At 46.8% G+C, this 17,506-nt stretch overlaps 1 protein-coding gene across 8 annotated transcripts in view; it reads right to left on the minus strand.

The window, feature by feature from the left end:
• Positions 1-17,506, minus strand: part of TANC1 (tetratricopeptide repeat, ankyrin repeat and coiled-coil containing 1) — a 221,118-nt gene that overhangs the window by 40,805 nt on the left and 162,807 nt on the right. For all 8 annotated transcript variants that reach the window (XM_036023439.1, XM_028508691.2, XM_036023438.1 and 5 more), the window contains 8 exons: positions 16,954-17,076; positions 15,858-16,139; positions 14,925-15,082; positions 12,550-12,781; positions 11,230-11,396; positions 8,696-9,303; positions 1,683-1,791; positions 576-698 (listed from right to left, as the gene is read on the minus strand). In XM_036023439.1, coding sequence (XP_035879332.1) covers positions 576-698; positions 1,683-1,791; positions 8,696-9,303; positions 11,230-11,396; positions 12,550-12,781; positions 14,925-15,082; positions 15,858-16,139; positions 16,954-17,076 — 1,802 coding nt within the window. The remainder of the gene's footprint in view (positions 1-575; positions 699-1,682; positions 1,792-8,695; positions 9,304-11,229; positions 11,397-12,549; positions 12,782-14,924; positions 15,083-15,857; positions 16,140-16,953; positions 17,077-17,506) is intronic.

A 17,506-nucleotide genomic window follows, 5' to 3' on the forward strand; every position in this document is an offset into this window, starting at 1 on the left:
CCCTAAAAAGCTCAGCAGGATATTGTGACATGATAGCTACTGACCAAGACTGAGGACGCCCGGGCTCAGCAGCGGCCGACCCCGACACACTTCCTGAGGTCATACACACACACACACACACACACACACAACCTTTAGGAGTAGTTTCCCTCTGTATACATAGTGCTTTGTGTTACTCATCGATGTGTAATTTCCTATGAACCATAAAGAGGCAGTCCAGATTAGGAGCTCGGGACACTCAAATCAATTTTCCCTAGAAATCTCCCTCTGACCTTTGGTTTCCTTTGTGAATTGCTTCCTTATCACATCGGCTCTGAAACGGTCACCCCGTGCTCACATAGCCTCCCCCGACCACCCACTTCTTCCTGCTAAGGGAAAGCTAAACTTTTAGAAGAGAAATGGTAATAGAGCTTTCAAGTCTGTGTGATTTACATCAGGGAAAGAGCATCATTAGAAGCTCCTCCATCTCCTTTGGCACCACCCAGGGCAGCAGAGAGGGAGGATGGGCTGGAGAAAAACCAGCCAGCATGGGGCTGGGGGCTCTGCTTCTCTGTGCAGAAGAGTTACTTGCTCACCTTGACATTGGGAGTATAGAGATTCCTGAGAGAGGCGAGGGCAGCAGACAGTCCCTCAGTGCTGTACCCGATCCACAGGGCTTGGAGATGGCTTGAAGAGATTCCGGTCTTCTTGCTGAGGCCCTGGAAGCAATCAGAGGGAGATCAGCCTCAACTCCTCCTTTTCTGCTTCAGCACCAGTCTAAAAGCAGGCACACACCAGGACCCGTAGGTCGAGCTGACACACAGTGTGAGCTTAAGCAGGCCTGGACCTGTGAGCCTGTCCTCCCGAAACTAAGGGTCAAGGAATGAACCGACCTTTGCCACTTGAACTGTAGGCCTGGGGAGAGATGGCCGATGAGGAGAAAGTTTCTTCTCTTTATAGAAGTTCTCCAGTCAATGAAAGGAAGAATAAGCCATAAAATATCACTATTCTGTAACCCACAATGAGTGAATGAGTGCAGGCAGAGGCCTGCAGAGGCGGAGGGCCTCGCCGGAAGGGAAGCAAGCACAAATGCTGTGCCTCCTGACGCAAGCAGCCCCGTGTAGAGCTACAGAGTTTGAACTCTAATTGCAAAGTAATCATGACACCCTGGGGGAAAAAAATCAAACCTAAATGTGATTAAGCCTCTAGATACAACTACCAAATGACAGGAAATCTGAAGGAAAGAGGAACACGTTAAACTAGATTGTGAGAAACAAGAGCCACCAGAAAATCCAGGTAGTACAAAACAAGAGATCAAGTTGAACCTGATTCTAAATTCAGAAAAATAAATTGTCTGACAACAAAAACAAACAATATATAGAGTTCAAGTCACTCATGTTCTTTGACAATGAAGTAACAAGGAAACAAAAAGAGAATGAATGAAATAGCAACTTTAGGTGAAAAGGAACTTTAAAGGGACTTAAAGGGGGAAAAGTCACCATAACAATTAGTTACACATGTGAGTGATTCTAAGTCAGAACAGTGGTTAGTTTTAGGAAGAAGGGGGAGGGTTGTGTTTGGAGGGCAGTTTGTGGAGGGCTCTGAGAGGACTGATAAAACTGTCGAAAATCTCCAAAACCAAAAACTCAAAAAGACAATGACAACAACAGTGAGACCCTTCCTCCCAGTGGTATGTGTCTCACCTTGAAAATGTGTGCCTTCAGGATGTGGTGACCCAGCTCCATGGTCTGCTGGCGGTTCAGCTTGCCCTCTTGTCGTGAGAACATGAATGCCAGGAGAGCGTGCCCATTCCTGGGGCCAGAAACACAGAGACTTGTAACAAACGGCCCTGTACCGCCGGCCCCAGGTGAGAACGTCGCCGCACTAACCCTGAAATCCCAGCACTTCAGCTTCACCACACAAAACGGTGGAAAGCTGCCTCTTTACAAAAGATGGCCGATGCTATTTGTTCTTCAAGTTATTTAAGGGCTTTCTCTGGATTCCCCTACCTCCATGGAGAGACCCAGAAGGGAGCCCTAGGTCAGAGCAGGTCTTTATCTTTAGAACCATCCAGTCTCTGTCATCACTCTGTTATTGCCTTATTTATGCCTGTCACAAAAACATAAACTCCACAAAACTAGGGGTCTTGTCTATGTCACAAATGCCCAACACTTAGTAAGTCATCCACTTGGATGGATGGATGGATAGATGGATGATGCACACACAGACAAGTGGAGCATAGCCAGCACAGGACCCAACACTCAGGGCTCCCCTTAGGACAACACCCACTGGGGTAACCCTGGCCAAAGGACACGGCCTTCCAATGGGAGGGAAGAAAAGCCAGGTCCTGCATAGCAATAGCTCGTGACCAGAAACACCGAGAATTCCAGGCTTGAACAGAGCACGATGGTTGTGGGGGAAAGACAGCCGAGATGCATGATGCCTTGCTGTGTCTGGGCGCCTGGTGGACATTCAGCTGACACGACCAATGAATGTCCCAGTGCCTGTTTCCAGGAGGAGCCGTCCTACCCACTTTCCCCTTTGCGTCTGTGGGACTCATTCTGTCTCCTGCGGACTCTACATCTTTGTGCCAATCCCTTCAGAAAAGATGCTAACGGTTGCTTACTGCGACAACAGGGCCTTCTGCACAGTGTGAACTGTTGTCATTTCTATCAACCTGAAAACTGTGAACTGCTGAATTTGGGGGAGAGGGAGGAAGCAGGTATTTGTGGAGAAAAACATAAACGTTATAGGAAAAAAATATTCTCCTAAAGGTGTTTTCTGATAGCTGCTAATCCAGATGATTAAAGGTATTCATTATTTCAACAATGTTCATCCAGATGCATCCTGTTTCTCGAAGAGGTTATAAACTGTGTTAAAGATATGGAAATAAAGGCAGATGAATGCCAAGAGATTGCTTTTTATACAACAGGGGAAGGCATGACTCTAAGTCTGCCACTAAGTGTCCAGGACAATGTCCTATAAGGGTCTGGGGGATCCCCGTGAATACATCACCCAGGGATCCATGCCCGTACCTCACCTCCCGAACCTCAGGCTCAGGGCTCCCCTCTCAAGTGAGAGCCTCCCATGCTCCCACCTCTCCTGCTCCCTTCTTCCCATGTTCACAGGGAGCCCGCTCTCTGCTACCTTTCATGCTCCAGACCCCACACTCCCCAGCCCCTCTCTGTGGGCCAGCCCCAGGGTCCCACCCGGTCCACATTGCTCCAGTCAGGGCCACTCTCCCAACCACAGCTCAGCCAGCCTCAGTTTCCCCATCTGCTGAGCTCTGCAGTTGTGCCAACCGTGTCCATAACAAAAATGTGTCAGCCCTTACTGGGGACAACCATGCATGTGTTGATGGCTGGGCCAAAGGTTTCCAGAGCTCCCAGCTAAGCGTGTGGCTTCCCTCCTCTCTGAGAAGACAATTCACTGTGCAGCTGCTGGTACCTGCACTCCCTGGCATCCAAGCTACCTCTTCTTCCTCTCCTCCTGGCCTCGGAATCACGGGACCCTTCTAAGTCTACCTTTACTCATGAGTCTATTCATTTTGCAAAGCTTATACATATCAAGATTTACTCTGTGCCACAGGCAGAAACTTAACTGAATTATTTAACCTGCACGACCTGCGAATCACTAAGTATTATGATTCCCAATTTGTTTACATGGGGAAACAGGCCTGAATAACTGAGTGATTTGCCCAAGACCAAATGGCTGGTGAATGACTGAGCAGAGATTTGAACTGTAGTCTACCCAATGTGAGAGCCCATGCTTCTAACCAGCAAAACATGCTTTCCCATTCATTCATTTGTTCATTACCATGCCTCCTGTACCATGCTTGCTTGATACCGGGGATTTGGTGGGAACAATGGAAGGTGCTCCCCTTGGGGAGCTCTCAGTGACTGGAGGAGATGCATGCAAACAAGAGGACATCCAGCTAGAATGATGCTGTGAACAGGGTCAATGAGACAAAGGCTGCAAGCTGCCCCCTCACTTAGCCCCCATTCCCTTGCATTCCAATTTCTCCTTCTTTATGGACTGTGTTTCCCCACACTGGATATTTCCAACAACGTCCCATATCCTGTACATTAAAAATAAAAGCAAAACCCTTCCCCACATTCACACAACCCCAGACCTTTCCACCCTTCCACTTTCCAATCAAGGATATTGGCTCTCCCCTTTCACTCCTCACAACCCAGTGGAAGGAGTCCCTAAGGGTCCAAGACCTCCTCCTGAACTGAAGAGACAATGGCTTCCTCTTAATCCTCACCTTCCTTCGTGTCTTGGCAGCCCTTCCACCCCAATCTCCTTCCTTGAAACCTTCCTCCTCGCCCCAGCAGCCCAGTGCTCCCTTTCCTCTAAGTATGCCTCCTCGGCAAGTCCCACCACCACCTCTCCACCAGTGCTGCCACCTCTTCAACTCCAGTTTCTCCTACAACCTGAGATCCCACCTACCATCAGAACCTGTTTAGCTGGGGGAGCAGCCGACCCCACAAGCTGAAACTGCCGAAAACAAAAGCTGACTCCTGCTCTGCAAAACCCATCTCACACCTTCTGCCTTTCTTACCCTCTCTGAGAGCAAGGCCACTCCTAGTTTAACACCTTAATACGGTACCTTCTTCTCCTCGACTCTGCCCATAAAGCCAAGCCATGCCCACCTACCTCAGCAAAGCTTGTCTCCACCTTACTGCATCCTGGAGTCAGGTTGGACAAGCCCCCACTCCCGGCTGTCATAGTGGTCCCCACGCCCTGCCCCACCACCCCCTGTCCGAGTAGATGATCTGCACTCCAGAACTTTCACAAGTTCTTCAGAGGTGACTGATAAAAGGCCACACTCCTGAGACATGGCCTTTATGTACTTCTTTCCATTTCTCTGTCCCATGACCAAAGCCCCAGCCTAACTTGATTTGTTGTTCCCAGAACACAGCCAGCTTATTCTGACACAATGCCTTACACAGCTCCTCCTGTCGCAACAGCCTGGTTCCACCTGTGGCAACCCTACCCATTCATTCCTCAAGTCAATGACATGGGAAAAACTGCACGGGACACTGCTGCAGATTAAAGAGTCCTTGGGTGATCTTAATGAATCACAGGGTCCAGAAATGATCGCCAATGGCTCTGAGACACATTAAGACGGAAGTATTCTCTACCACCTAATTAAGTATTTTTGCAAAAAAAATTTTAATAAAACATGATCAAGCTTCTAGATTTAACTACCAACTTATAGAAAATAAAGGTGATAAACACATTAAAAATGGCCATGAGACCATAATCAGCAAAATTCACATTAGGGGATGCTAACAGGACAGACAACCCAGTCGTTCTTTTTAAACAAATAAGATGCAAAGAAAAAAAAAAGAGGGAATCTACAGGTTCAAAGGGACACAAGAAAATGCATTTTATGAACCTCATCTGGACCTTGACGCCACACAGTGAAACAGTGTGAGGAAGTAGGGCAATGTGGGCACTGCAACATGGGTGGTGACACTGATAAGCGGCATCAATATTCTGGGCATTCGAATGGCATTGTGGTTAGGGGCGAAAGTCTGTTTTGAGATTTATAATCAATTATTTCAGGTAAAATATCATGAACTCTATCATGTATTCAACAAAAAATAACAGATGGAGCAAATTTTCCAAATATGAGTTGTGTTTAAGTCTAGGTGATATAAATGAAGGTTCTGAGTAACTTAATTCTTTAACTTGGTGGTTCTGCTCCTGGATTCAAACCTGAGGAGTAATCAAACACAGGGAGAAAAGAAGGGAGGAAGGATAGGGCGGGGGGAGCAGACCCTCTGAAGTGCTCCCTTCTGTAAGAGCCACTGTGACACAATGAGGTGATGTTCTTTGTCTTTATCCAAATAAGATGATTAAGGCTTAGAGAATTAAAATAATTTGTGCACAAAAATTACACAAGACACTAAAAGGAACAGGATTTTAGTGCAGACCTCTCTCGAACTCTGCTGCTTTCCTATAAAGCACCAAGATACTCACAACAGGTTTTTGTGTGTATAACTGAACAGAAACAATGTGAGAGACCACAATACGGGTACAGGGAAGGACACTCTCGTTTGCTTCCGAGGACATGCAAAATGACACTCTACTAAGATGTCCAAACAGCTTTCTAAATGGCCATGATGTATTAATAAGCAAAACAAACAGAGTGGGAATTTTAATGCAGAAAAATAATTTGGAAAATGTTTTAAATGCAGGGAAGGGCAGAAATAAAAAATGAAGTGTCATTGTCTCTGTGTGTTGGACTCTTTTTCCTTTTTCTTTTCTGTAACTGGGGAAATTACCACTAATTGGTATGGGAAGAAACATGCTACCCATCTTTCCAGGCCCAATTCAAATGTTACTGTGTATGTGAAGCATTTTCCAGAAATGCTCTCCCCCAGCGGAAGCTTCTTGTTGTCTTTCCTGAAGGCCCATGCGCAGTCTGGCTCCCCCCAGCAGTCACCATGAGCCTCACCTGCCCTCCCCTGTGGGAAGCCCTCAAGGACGGGGCGCTCGTCCCAGGAATCTCTGTGTCTGTCACATGACCCTGCACATGGAAGGTACGCGAAAACTTTTGAACTAAGTCTGGCAGCTTCCTTCCAATATTGTTCTATGTATTGTCTGTCTGCTGACTAAAGTTCACTATACAGGTCTTGGGTAAATGCTGACTTGCACAATTCTGAGAAGTACTGGGTTGGTCAAAAAGTCTGTTATGTTTTTTTTCCATACAATGGCTCTAATAGCGCGTAGTCGTCTCTAACTTCACTCAAAACAATCCTGTTAGATTGTACTGTGACAGCCGTCACATCAGCGTGCATTTAAAAAAAAATCACAATTGATGGATTTTTGTGCAGCCATCACAATATTGAAGATATAAGAAAATATGCAACATTTTCAGCATATTATACTTATTTCAAGAAAGGTAAAAATGCAACCAATGCAAAACTATATATATATTTGTGCAGTGTATGGAGAAAGTGCTGTGACTGATCAAACATGTCAAAAGTGGTTTCTGAAGTTTCTTGGTACTACTGACATTTTGGCCAAGAAACTCTTTGCTGTGCACTGCCTTATGCATTGGAAGATGTTTAGCAGCACCGCTGGCCTCTACCCATCAGAAGCCAGTAGCAGGAGACAGCCAACATACTCAAAATATCCAAATCAATAAAGCTGTTGGTGAACATACAAAATGCCTTTTACAGAAAAAATGTAACAGACTTTTGAGCCAACCCAGTAACAACTCCTCTGCACCCCAAGTGCCACAGCCTAGTCCTGGCTCTGCCCCTGGTAAGCCCCCATGCCTGCTTATAGGGACACACCAGCACTCAGGAGTCCATGGCCATGGGTGACAACCCTCTGGTCATCCCACTCTCAGCTCTGTCCCAGGCTGCATGGCCTCAGTGCCACCTGACACCCGAGAGGGAGTGTAGTGTAACTGTGACTACAGCCCAACTACTTCTGCCTCAACCCCCCATAACAAGTCTACACCCACTGTTGAAGTCTTTCAGCTTATTTTTATGTCTCTACAAACTCAATGATGGCCTATCTTCCCAGGAAATGATCTGACTTTTCCTAGAAAATAACCTTCCTTGCCTAAGTATGTCATGACATAAATTTACCTAGTTATTACAGTCTGGCTCAATAACCTGGGTGTTACCAGGTTTAAAAGATAAATTCATAACCCAGTGTCACCTAAGAAAACAATACTATCACAACATAAAATAGCAGCTAGACTTATTAAGTCAACATTGTCAACACTCACAGGGAGAAAGGTGGCGTGCTGACCACGAGTTCTTATTCATTTCTGGACCCTAGCATCTGGTCAAATGCCACATCCAGCCCGAAAGGGCAATTTGACAGTTTGCCCGACCTGCTGCAGTTGTCAGGAACAACTCTGACTCACAGAGAACAGAAGCCATTCAAGACAGCAAAGATACAGGCCAAGGCCAGGGTCAGAAATAAACGGTGTCAAGAACATACCCTAATCTGAAAGCACCTACACCTTCCAAGCATTAGGCTGCAAAACAGACAGGCTTACCACTGCCTCTTCCCCTGAGCAACAGGGAGAACTGCATCCTGGCCCCACCCTGCTGCAAATCCTCAGTGGAACCTTCACAGATGTAGCTGCCCCACCATCGTCTCATAAATGGGGCATCTGAGACTGGAACCTCAGTCCTCCTGACCCCAGATTCCAGGCTGTTACACTGACCTAAACCACAAGTACAAAACGAGGCAACCAGATGTGATTGGTGTGCTCCCTTTTGGGCCAGCAGCCACATTAGATCTCTGGGACAATCTGTGTGCTCATGAGGTGGCACGTGGGGAGGGGTGCTGGGGGTCCGTGACAGTCCACAGACCCCCAGGGAAAGACAGTGAGCTGGGAACAGCTTCTAGAGAAGTCCACTGTTTCCTGGAGCTGATACACACCTTCCCACCGTGGATGGCTCCTGTGACAGGGGACAGGATGGCACAGAAGTAGCACCAAGGCATTGCTTAGCTCCTCTCTTACCCAAATGTACTGAGGAGTCCTAAAGTTCTAGCAATTAGGGGGAGGAAGCTTTTGGTTAGTAGCCAAGAGAATTTTCCATTGCTCCTCCTGAATTCCTCCTTTTTTTCTGTGTTGCCTTTCCATAAAAAAAAAAAAGTGAATCACGTTCAAAATTCCTTCCCCAAGTGCACAACAGACCCTTGCAAAGAGCTGACAGACCATGTCCTGTCGTACCTGGGCTCACACAGGAAGGCTGTGTTTTCACCATCTGCTCTCCAAACAAGCCACTCCCGGAAGGACGGGTGGCAGAACATGCGGGTTTTGTCCCGTCTCTTAATGAGGAAGCAGGACAGGGCTTCCATCCTCTGCTGAAAGTCTTCCCACCCCTGTTCCCCTTGAATGTGGCCAGCATTAATGGCCTGGAAGATCTGCTCGTCCGTCATGGGGTGGAGGGACGCAAGGGCCACATTTAGAATCGGAAGTGCCCTCTCGAAGGCAGACTGGGTCATGAACTTCATGTTGCACTGCAGCAGATAGAGCTCGGACAGAGACACGGGCACCACCTTGTAGCTGGCACTTTTGATGACCAAGTGTCCCCTCTGGAAAAGGTCCAAGGTGAGTTTGAGGTACAGGTAGGAGCCGAGGCTCCGCAGCACCAGGTGGCTGCTCACTTTCCCAATGAGGGCGGCGTCGGCCTTGCCGTTCAGGGAGATATTGCTGAGGATGTCCTGGCTGCTGTGCATTCTGTGCTGGACGTAGGCGTGCAGGTCGCTGTGAATGTCCTTGTTGTCGGGAAAGTCATCTAAGGAAAGCTTGACAAACGGCAGTGCACTTACGATTTCCTGGGGAGAAAAACACACACACCACAGTGTCACTCCACAGAGATTTCTTTTTTGTGTCAGCTGCATTTCAAACCAGATTCACTAGTTTTCTTTCAAGGAGGATTTTCATGGATTACAGGGACTCATTATTTTGTATTAAAACACGTAATAGGATAAGTTGAAGATAAAAAGCTTATGTGAAAGAAATCCTGATGCAAGATCGAATCAGTAAAGGCTTTTCCAAAGCCCTGATCCGAAGACTCAGAGCCAAGCCAAAGGTAAGGGCTCAGCAACAATGCCACCTGGCTGGACCCGCAAAGGGGCAGGGAGGCCCAGAGGTGACCTGATACCCATAATCCTTACATTGTGCAACTGGTTATATAACGAAGACAAACACAACCACCACTGTACTCTAAGAACACAGCCAGACTCGGAGATAAGAGGCGTCCCTCTCAGTGCAGATACCAGGGCAGCCTACCTGAACCAGGCACCCGAGATGGCCTCGGGCTGTGCCCAGTGCTGCCGTCACAAGGTGCCTGACCCCAGTATAGCCCACTGTCAACGTCTTAAGTTGCTGCTTTGTAGTAAACTTTTAAATTGAGGTAATACATGTGGAAGTGCACAAATATGAGTGCACGGTGTCATTAATTTTCACAAAGTCAGATCTCCCTGGTAACCAGCAGCCTGAGAGCAAACATCCCCATCCTGGAGATAAGCACCATTCTGACACTTAACAGCAGAGATGTGTTTGGTGGGCTTTTTTTTCACTTGTCACTATCATTTCTGAAGTGCTGACATACATGTCCTCACTGAATGTAGTAACTGCAGGGGGCAGGCTGCGTCGCTGGCTCCCGTTACCATGGATGCTAACTACACCTCCGAAAACTCAAACGGCGGGTACGGAAAACACAGGACTCCTCTCCCTGGGTGCTGCTAGTGTCTGCTTACTGTGTGGAAAATGACTGAGAAGGGTACAAATCAAATTTCCTTAAAAAAAAAAAAACCATCAAATTCAACTGCAGTTTAATGCCACTTTTAATGCGAAAAAAGGAGCCAAAAATGCTATTGATTATTTTATTTTACATTTTTTAAAGATTTTACTTACTTATTTATTTATTTTTAAAAAGAAAGGGGAAGGGAGAGAGGGAAAAACATTAATCGGTTGTCCGTCTCACATACCCAGACCAGGGACCAAACCCGCAACCCAGGCACGTGCCCTAACTGGGAATCAAACTGGTGACCTTTCGCTTTGTGGGACAATGCCCAACCAACTCAGCCACACTGGTCAGGGTCCAAATGCTACTTTTAAGTAAATATCATGAAAGGGCAAAAATTTAAGGTCTTTAGTAAAAAAGAACAAGTTAGAAGGAAGGTGTCAATGGCTGAGATATAATTTTAGGGTTCACATGAGGGGAAGCATGAGGTAGAGAATTTTTAAAAAATCACTCATCTCACTGCAAATGTTATCCCAAGTTTTCTGAAAAAATAGACCTTCTCTCAGAATAGGTCTTAAAAATCCCCTTCTTCATCCCTCCCTGTTTTATTCATACAAAAACAAAACAAAGCAAAACAAAACAAAGTCCCACTGCAAACCCACACAAACTCTTAATAGGAACACCTGTCAATTCTAGCAGGCCTGGTAGCCGCACACCCCACACAACGTCCCAGCCCGAGTGCCAGGGAGCTGGGGCTGGACCTGCCGTTTCAGAAGCACAAGTGCAGGTCAGTGCTAACAGAAAACTTACCTGACACCTTGACAAATGTGCCTTGAGGGGTAAAAAGGTCAGCGCATCACACATTTGGGGTATTGTGCACTGATATTTCAAAGTCTTAGTATAGTTTTAAATTCAGCAGTTAAATGGTTTACAAGTTTAAATTGTTGGTATTAATCACTGCAAATTTTAGGTATAAGGACTTGGAAAGAGATGTGAAAATTATTTTTTTTACCTGAAAATTTGCTCTTACAGTCACAATCAACTTCAACCAGGCAGGAAATTTAGAGATAATTTTGGTAATAAATGAAGAAAGTGTATCTCCATAATCAGGTTTATGAAACTCAGCTTCATTCAAGCCGTCTATCAAAATAATGTATTCTTCTTCAGGAATTTTCTGCTCTAAAGGACAAAATATTTTTAATTAAGAAAGTATATGTATTTCTATAAGGTGGCACCACCCCATGTATTTTAATGCACAGTTTAAAGTGTCAGGAAAAACTAAAAAAGGTCTGCATATGGCAGAAGAAACGGTTTACACAGAAGCATATTTTCTATTAAATGCATTATGGAAACTGGAGCACAGAGCCAAAGAGAGAACCACTTCTCACAAAAGAGTTTTCAGAAACATATTGCATTACACACACTTAGCAGAATTCCACCCATGTATTACAGTTAGCGCTTCATCAACTACTATCTCTGGGGCGAGTACAGCGAAGATAACACACAGAGAGGAATTCTGGAAAAGACCCTAGGCTCCCCACCCTCACCAAGGAACACCTTCGGTGGATTTCTGGGGAGGAAAATTGACCCCCAAAGGGCAAAGCATCCAGCCCAAGGCTCGTATAAGCCGGGGTGAGAGCTCTGCTTTAGAGATTCCTAGAACAAGGCTCTTTCCTACAAACCTAAACCTAGTTTCCTATTTATTAGCACCAACTTTCTGCCTGGGAACTAAGGAGAAAGGATGACATCTGTTTCAATGCCCTCTCTGTAGCACCTTTTGGAACAAGTGCTATGAAGGCAGATAAACTAGCTCAAAAGGTGAGGAAGAGGAAGGATGAAAAACCAAAGGGCCCATAATAGCACTAATGCCCCCTGTCTTGTAGACTATTCAAGGGCATCAAAGTCAGACTTCCAGAAATGGCTGTAGGTTCAACTCAACTGAGCAGAGGTCCCGAAAAAAAAACATGCCAGCAATTTTCCTAAACAATCAACTTATCCCCCTGCTATGTGGGAGTGCAAAATGTGCAGGCAAGTTTCTAGAGCGCAAGTCTTCTAAATGACCTACAGTTGCCAATTAGCTGCCTTGGAAATGTTCCACTGGCCAGCTAGTTCTTATCCAAGAACTTTCATTTAAACCTACACCATCTAGGTGGGTCCTTGCAAAGACAGTTCCAAGGAATGGGAGGAGAGACACAGATTCACCCACACCTTCTTCCTGCGCCCATCTCACTCCCACCCCAGGGCCAAGCTGACCCCCCGCCCCCCTTCTGAGGATGGCCCTGGGGACTCGGAGCTATTGTTGAGGGGGCTCTAGGGGGCTGCTGGGAGGTACCGTTTCTCAGATTTGTGAGTGGTTCCAGCACTCCCCTCTTGAAGGCAGCCACGGGGTCCTGCACGCAGGATCTGAGGCTCAGCATGCTCTGTAGCTGGGGCTCCTGTATCAGCAGGTCCCTGTAGGCGGCCAGCTGATGGGACCGGCAGAGCAGAGCCGCGATGCTGTGCACGAACTCAGGTACCAGGCACGTGTAGGTGTTGTCGGCCTGGCAGTAGTGGTAGGCCACGACCTGAGGGGAAGCAGACCAGCAGAGTCACCTCACCCTCTTCACACCATTCCGTTCATGCTCCCATACAGGGATGAAATTCTAGTGTCCGCAAGGTAACAGAATATGTTGTTCTCCTCCCCAAGATGGAGACATAATTTAATTGATTCAGTGATTCCTTCATTCAATTCACGTGGTTTGCCAAGACCTAAGCAACTTTTTCACTGCAGTGTATCTTGACCAAATCTGTCTTGATCAGCATTAGGATCAGCACTAGTCAGTGACTACAAAGGCCAGGCCGGGAAGTCACAGCTGCTTCCTCCCCATGGCAGGAGGACCAGGCAGCCTGGCGGAAACCCTCAGCCCCTTCTCCACACCCACCCTGCATGGACACCATGCAGAAGTTCAACAGCGACAACTGGAAAAGTCAAAATCAACACCCAGCAAATCTCTGCCTATGCTGTGCAGGGACACAGAGGAGGAGGGAGCAAGAGGGTTCCTGCTTAAGCACGGAGAGGATGACGAGGATCCCCTCTGCTGGGACTGATACTTGGCAGCAGGTTATTCGTTCGAGTCCCCGAGGAGAGTGGCAGATGCGAACCGTCAGGAGTGAATGGTACTCTGCAGGTAAATGAAAAACCAAATACTTTGCCCAACGAGAATGAACTAAGGAATGTAAGTATGAGGTAAGGAAGGTTTTCGAAAAAGGTCAAAACATCCAGTATAAAAGTACTTATGTTTTTCAGCAACGTCAGAGTCTGCGCCACCCTCTCAGCTCTACCCCCGCACCCCCGCTCAGCACACATGTAGAAGAACCACTAGCTGCCACTCACAGCTGAGGGCAGCAGAGGCACAGGCTAAAGGCCTGCCAGGGTGACCCAGGTAAGCAACAAAAGATCTGTGGTTAGATAACAGGTCTGCAGACTCCTAAAAAGCATGTGGCAAGAGTAGATGTGGCCAATTTGGAATCTTCATGTGACTTCTGTCCTAGACTAAACTGACCAGCAACGCTCAGGAAAGATGACTGCTCTTTCACTCCCCCTGGGACACAGGTTAGCAGGATCCTATGAGGACTCCAGGGTTTGAACAAACCACCAATGAAAACAGCCTGGACCACAGTCTAGTCAGCACCTAACAGTGCATCATGAAATCAGTTTGGAGCCAAATTCTTCTAAAAAATAAAGTGAATATTATAGGATTCTTTTGCTTTTTGTGATGCTTTTACTTCAGTTGTGTGTGTAATCACATATGTGTGAGCACTAGGTCTCTGGTATTAAGATTTATTTTTTATGGTGGGTCACAAAGTGGTGTGAAAAATCAGGGTGGTGGGTGCTTCATCGTCAGCTCTATATCCCTCACTGCAGGTTGCCTGTGGGTGCACAGAGGACGGGTCAGGGTGTCGGGCTGCCCACACCAGGGAAGCAGAAGCAAGGAGCAAGGATCTGGGGCACAGAAGCACTCGTTTCGGTCCCCCTGGGCCCACCACCATCCTGGGGGCTTCCTCACCAGACGCCCCTCATCCTGCCCACCCCCACTGGCTCTCCAGCTCCACCACCTCACACCACTGCTGCCAGGGAGACCCAAGTGGCCCACCAGGAGCGAGGCAAGACAGATTTCACCCAGGAGGGTAGCTGGTGAACCTGCGACAGAAGCTGAGCAGATGGGAAAATTTCTGAAGGACCTTGATGAGCATAAGTTTCAGAAGCGGGAGTCAGCCAAGTCTCTTTTACAATACCACAAGAAATCTTGGACAGAAAGACTCAAAGAACCAAGGGCCTTAGGCACAGAGCATGGGCAGAGGTGGCCTGGGGGTCATGTTCAAGGCTCCCGATCTTCCTGCTCTCATGCCAACTGTAAGGGTGGATTTGTGGCAAGTGCAACACTACCTCCTGCTGACTGAGGAATTTTCAATCCAGTATTTAAGATGAACACAAGTCCACTGCCAATGTCTTAAGATATTTATTTTTAGTCATGCCTTTCATTTGCAGTACTCTAGCACATTTTTATCCAAAGCTATACTTTTGCATTAAGCAACTGCTGTCCCTGTTGTAAGATCTCTTTTACAATTCATTTTTCAGAAGCCAATCTCCCTCCCTCCCTCCCCCTCCCCCTCCCTCTCCCTCTCTCTCTCTCCCTCTCAGTTCTCGTAAACCAGGAGTAACATTACCTTGGAAGCGAGGTACTTCACTGCATCCTCCCTTGGTCTTTGGTTTTCAGGAGTATCAGACCCCGACCCAGTGGGCATTTTAGCCACATTGGTACCACTTGTAGAAGTACTTGGTGAAAGCAATGGGGTGAACGGAGGATCCGGGGAGGAATCTGAAGCTGCAGAACAAAGAGACCGATTCCGTTGTTCACAGCACCACAATGGGGGTATGCACAGCAGGACGGCGAATGTGTTTCTTGAGCAGAGACAGAGAGTACTTCCAAAGGTGAGGAGTGAGCACGGCGCCATGTGCAAAGGTGCACACGGGAGCACCAGCGCCCTCCAGCCCATCTCCTACCCACCCAGCGGTCCTCCCCAGGGAACCGCTGTTTCTCATTTCCTTTACTAAACTATTTTTGGTTTTAAAAAAATACCTTGCATGGCTCACTTGTTCCTGGTTCATTATGTTAGAGACGCTTTCTTTTAATGTATTATACATAAAATAAGCTATAAATAGTCAATCTTTGCAACTCCAGTCCATTTCTAAGCTAGTTTTTATATCTTTGGTAAATCCAGTACAGAAGACAAAGGCTGCAGAGCACAGGGTACAAAAGAATTCTGCACACACGCCTTCCGGCCTGTTCTGCCAGGAGGCTCCCGCGGTGGTTTTAGGACCAAAAATTCCCCAGTGTACTTGGTCAGGACTCACTGCCCCATCTCGGCCCCTACAGAGAGGGAGGCCCAAGGGAAGGCTGGCCTCATGCCAGTCACACCTGCACAGACACTGTGAGAGATGGACACCCGAACAGCGCTCCACCACATGACCGCAAACCTGACACAGCTGCTGGAAAAACTTGAGGAAAACTGGGAACTTCTGTCTGTCCAAACAGTAATCTCCTCCATCTACCGTATGTTAATATGATGAGCCAGACAAGCAGTTAAACTCAGACGTACTTTTGGAGGATGGGCTGGGGCTGTTGGAGGCGATCTGCCGCATGCGGCTGCCATGGCAGCTCAGCGCCACCAGCTTGGAAATGATTGCCGTCTTCCCGAAGCCCACGTTCCCAACAACCACCGCTCCTCTGTTTTCCGCCAGTTCTGGGTTCCTCAAGTTCTCTTCAATCTGGTGGAAGAGCCAATCCCGTCCCACAAACACTGAGTCTGTTGTTATGCTCGGCACTTCGAACAACAGGGGCTTCAATAAGATGTCTTGTGGCTTGTAGGGAGCAAATCGTGCTTAGGAAGAGAAAGAAGATCATTATTTTGGAAGAAAGTCATAGTTTTAGACACTAAAAAACTCAATTTACCATTACATGTATGTTATACTTGGTATAGCCTGTAGTTTCACCCCAAAAGGGATCTGCATTTCCAATATGATCCTATTAATACTTCTATGATACCTAATTTATTATACACCACTGGGAATACAAAGTATACTACTCAAGTGACTTTCTAGTCCATTTATGCCTCTAAATTATTCCCATGACTCAAGGCAGACACACAGAGAAATAGAGAAAGTGATTCTGAGGGCCAAATCATGTCTCATCAGTTTATCTCAAACAGTATTTAAGACACATTTCTCCCACAACTGTTTGAGCAAATGAAAATGTGCCTTCCCTGGAGACAGGGCCCCAGCTCTCATGGGGTGGTGGTGGTGTGGGGGACACAGATCACAGGGCTTTGTCCTGAGGGTGCCTCTGTTGACTACACAACAGTGCATGACAAGGAGATGTAGGAGGTGGCAACAAGGCTGATTCTTTATTGATTACAAAAAAAAAAGAGGGAGTCTTAAACTACTCCTCACTTCAAAATAACATGTTGCAGAATGATTTTCCAAATCCAGAAGCAAGTTAATCACACATTTTAAGAAGTCCAAAATTGTGAAGGCTGCCCCCCCACCCCAGCACACCTTTCTGATAAACTTTTAACACACACATCATTCACATCGTGTTTTAATAGCAGTCGGTTTAAATGCTGGTTATCATGGACTTTCAGCATTCGGTGAGGGAGCTCGTCACACCCACATAACAGCGGGTAGAAGGATACAGACCTTTAACTTCCTGTGCCCTGCCTCCGGCCGTATTGTGCCACGGTAATCGAATTGACGTTCGAAGAGGAGCATTTCTCTGCCCATCTAAGTAACTCAAATCTTCCAATTTGGTTGAGCTGGTCGCTGTAATATGAAACTCAAGTTTAGTCTCTTGAAAGTTGAGTTTAATATCATACCCAAGCTACTGCAATTATAAATTACTAGGCAATTCCGTTAGGGCATTCAACAAAATGTACTTCAAGGTGATTTTAGTTTTGTTTACCCACCCAGGTTTATTTTCCCAGCAATGCTGTTCACCAAAAAGTGGTACAGAGTCAAGTGCTGCTTACTCATTCTTAAATGAAAGCATGTTGATATGGGTGCTAATAGTCTCCACAATTCCTGGAAATAGACAAACTTCACCATACATTTTTATGAAGAAATGTGACAATCAAATGTCACTCAGCAAAGCTCCAGTACTCACGGCCAACACGCAGCATGGTACCGCTGCTCTCTACAGCCCCGAGAACCTGCCTCTGGTGCAGCAGCCCCAGCCTTGTTCATTAAGCGAGCA

This window comes from Phyllostomus discolor, chromosome 4 (assembly GCF_004126475.2).
Source record: "Phyllostomus discolor isolate MPI-MPIP mPhyDis1 chromosome 4, mPhyDis1.pri.v3, whole genome shotgun sequence".
NCBI classification, from domain to species: Eukaryota; Metazoa; Chordata; class Mammalia; order Chiroptera; family Phyllostomidae; genus Phyllostomus; species Phyllostomus discolor.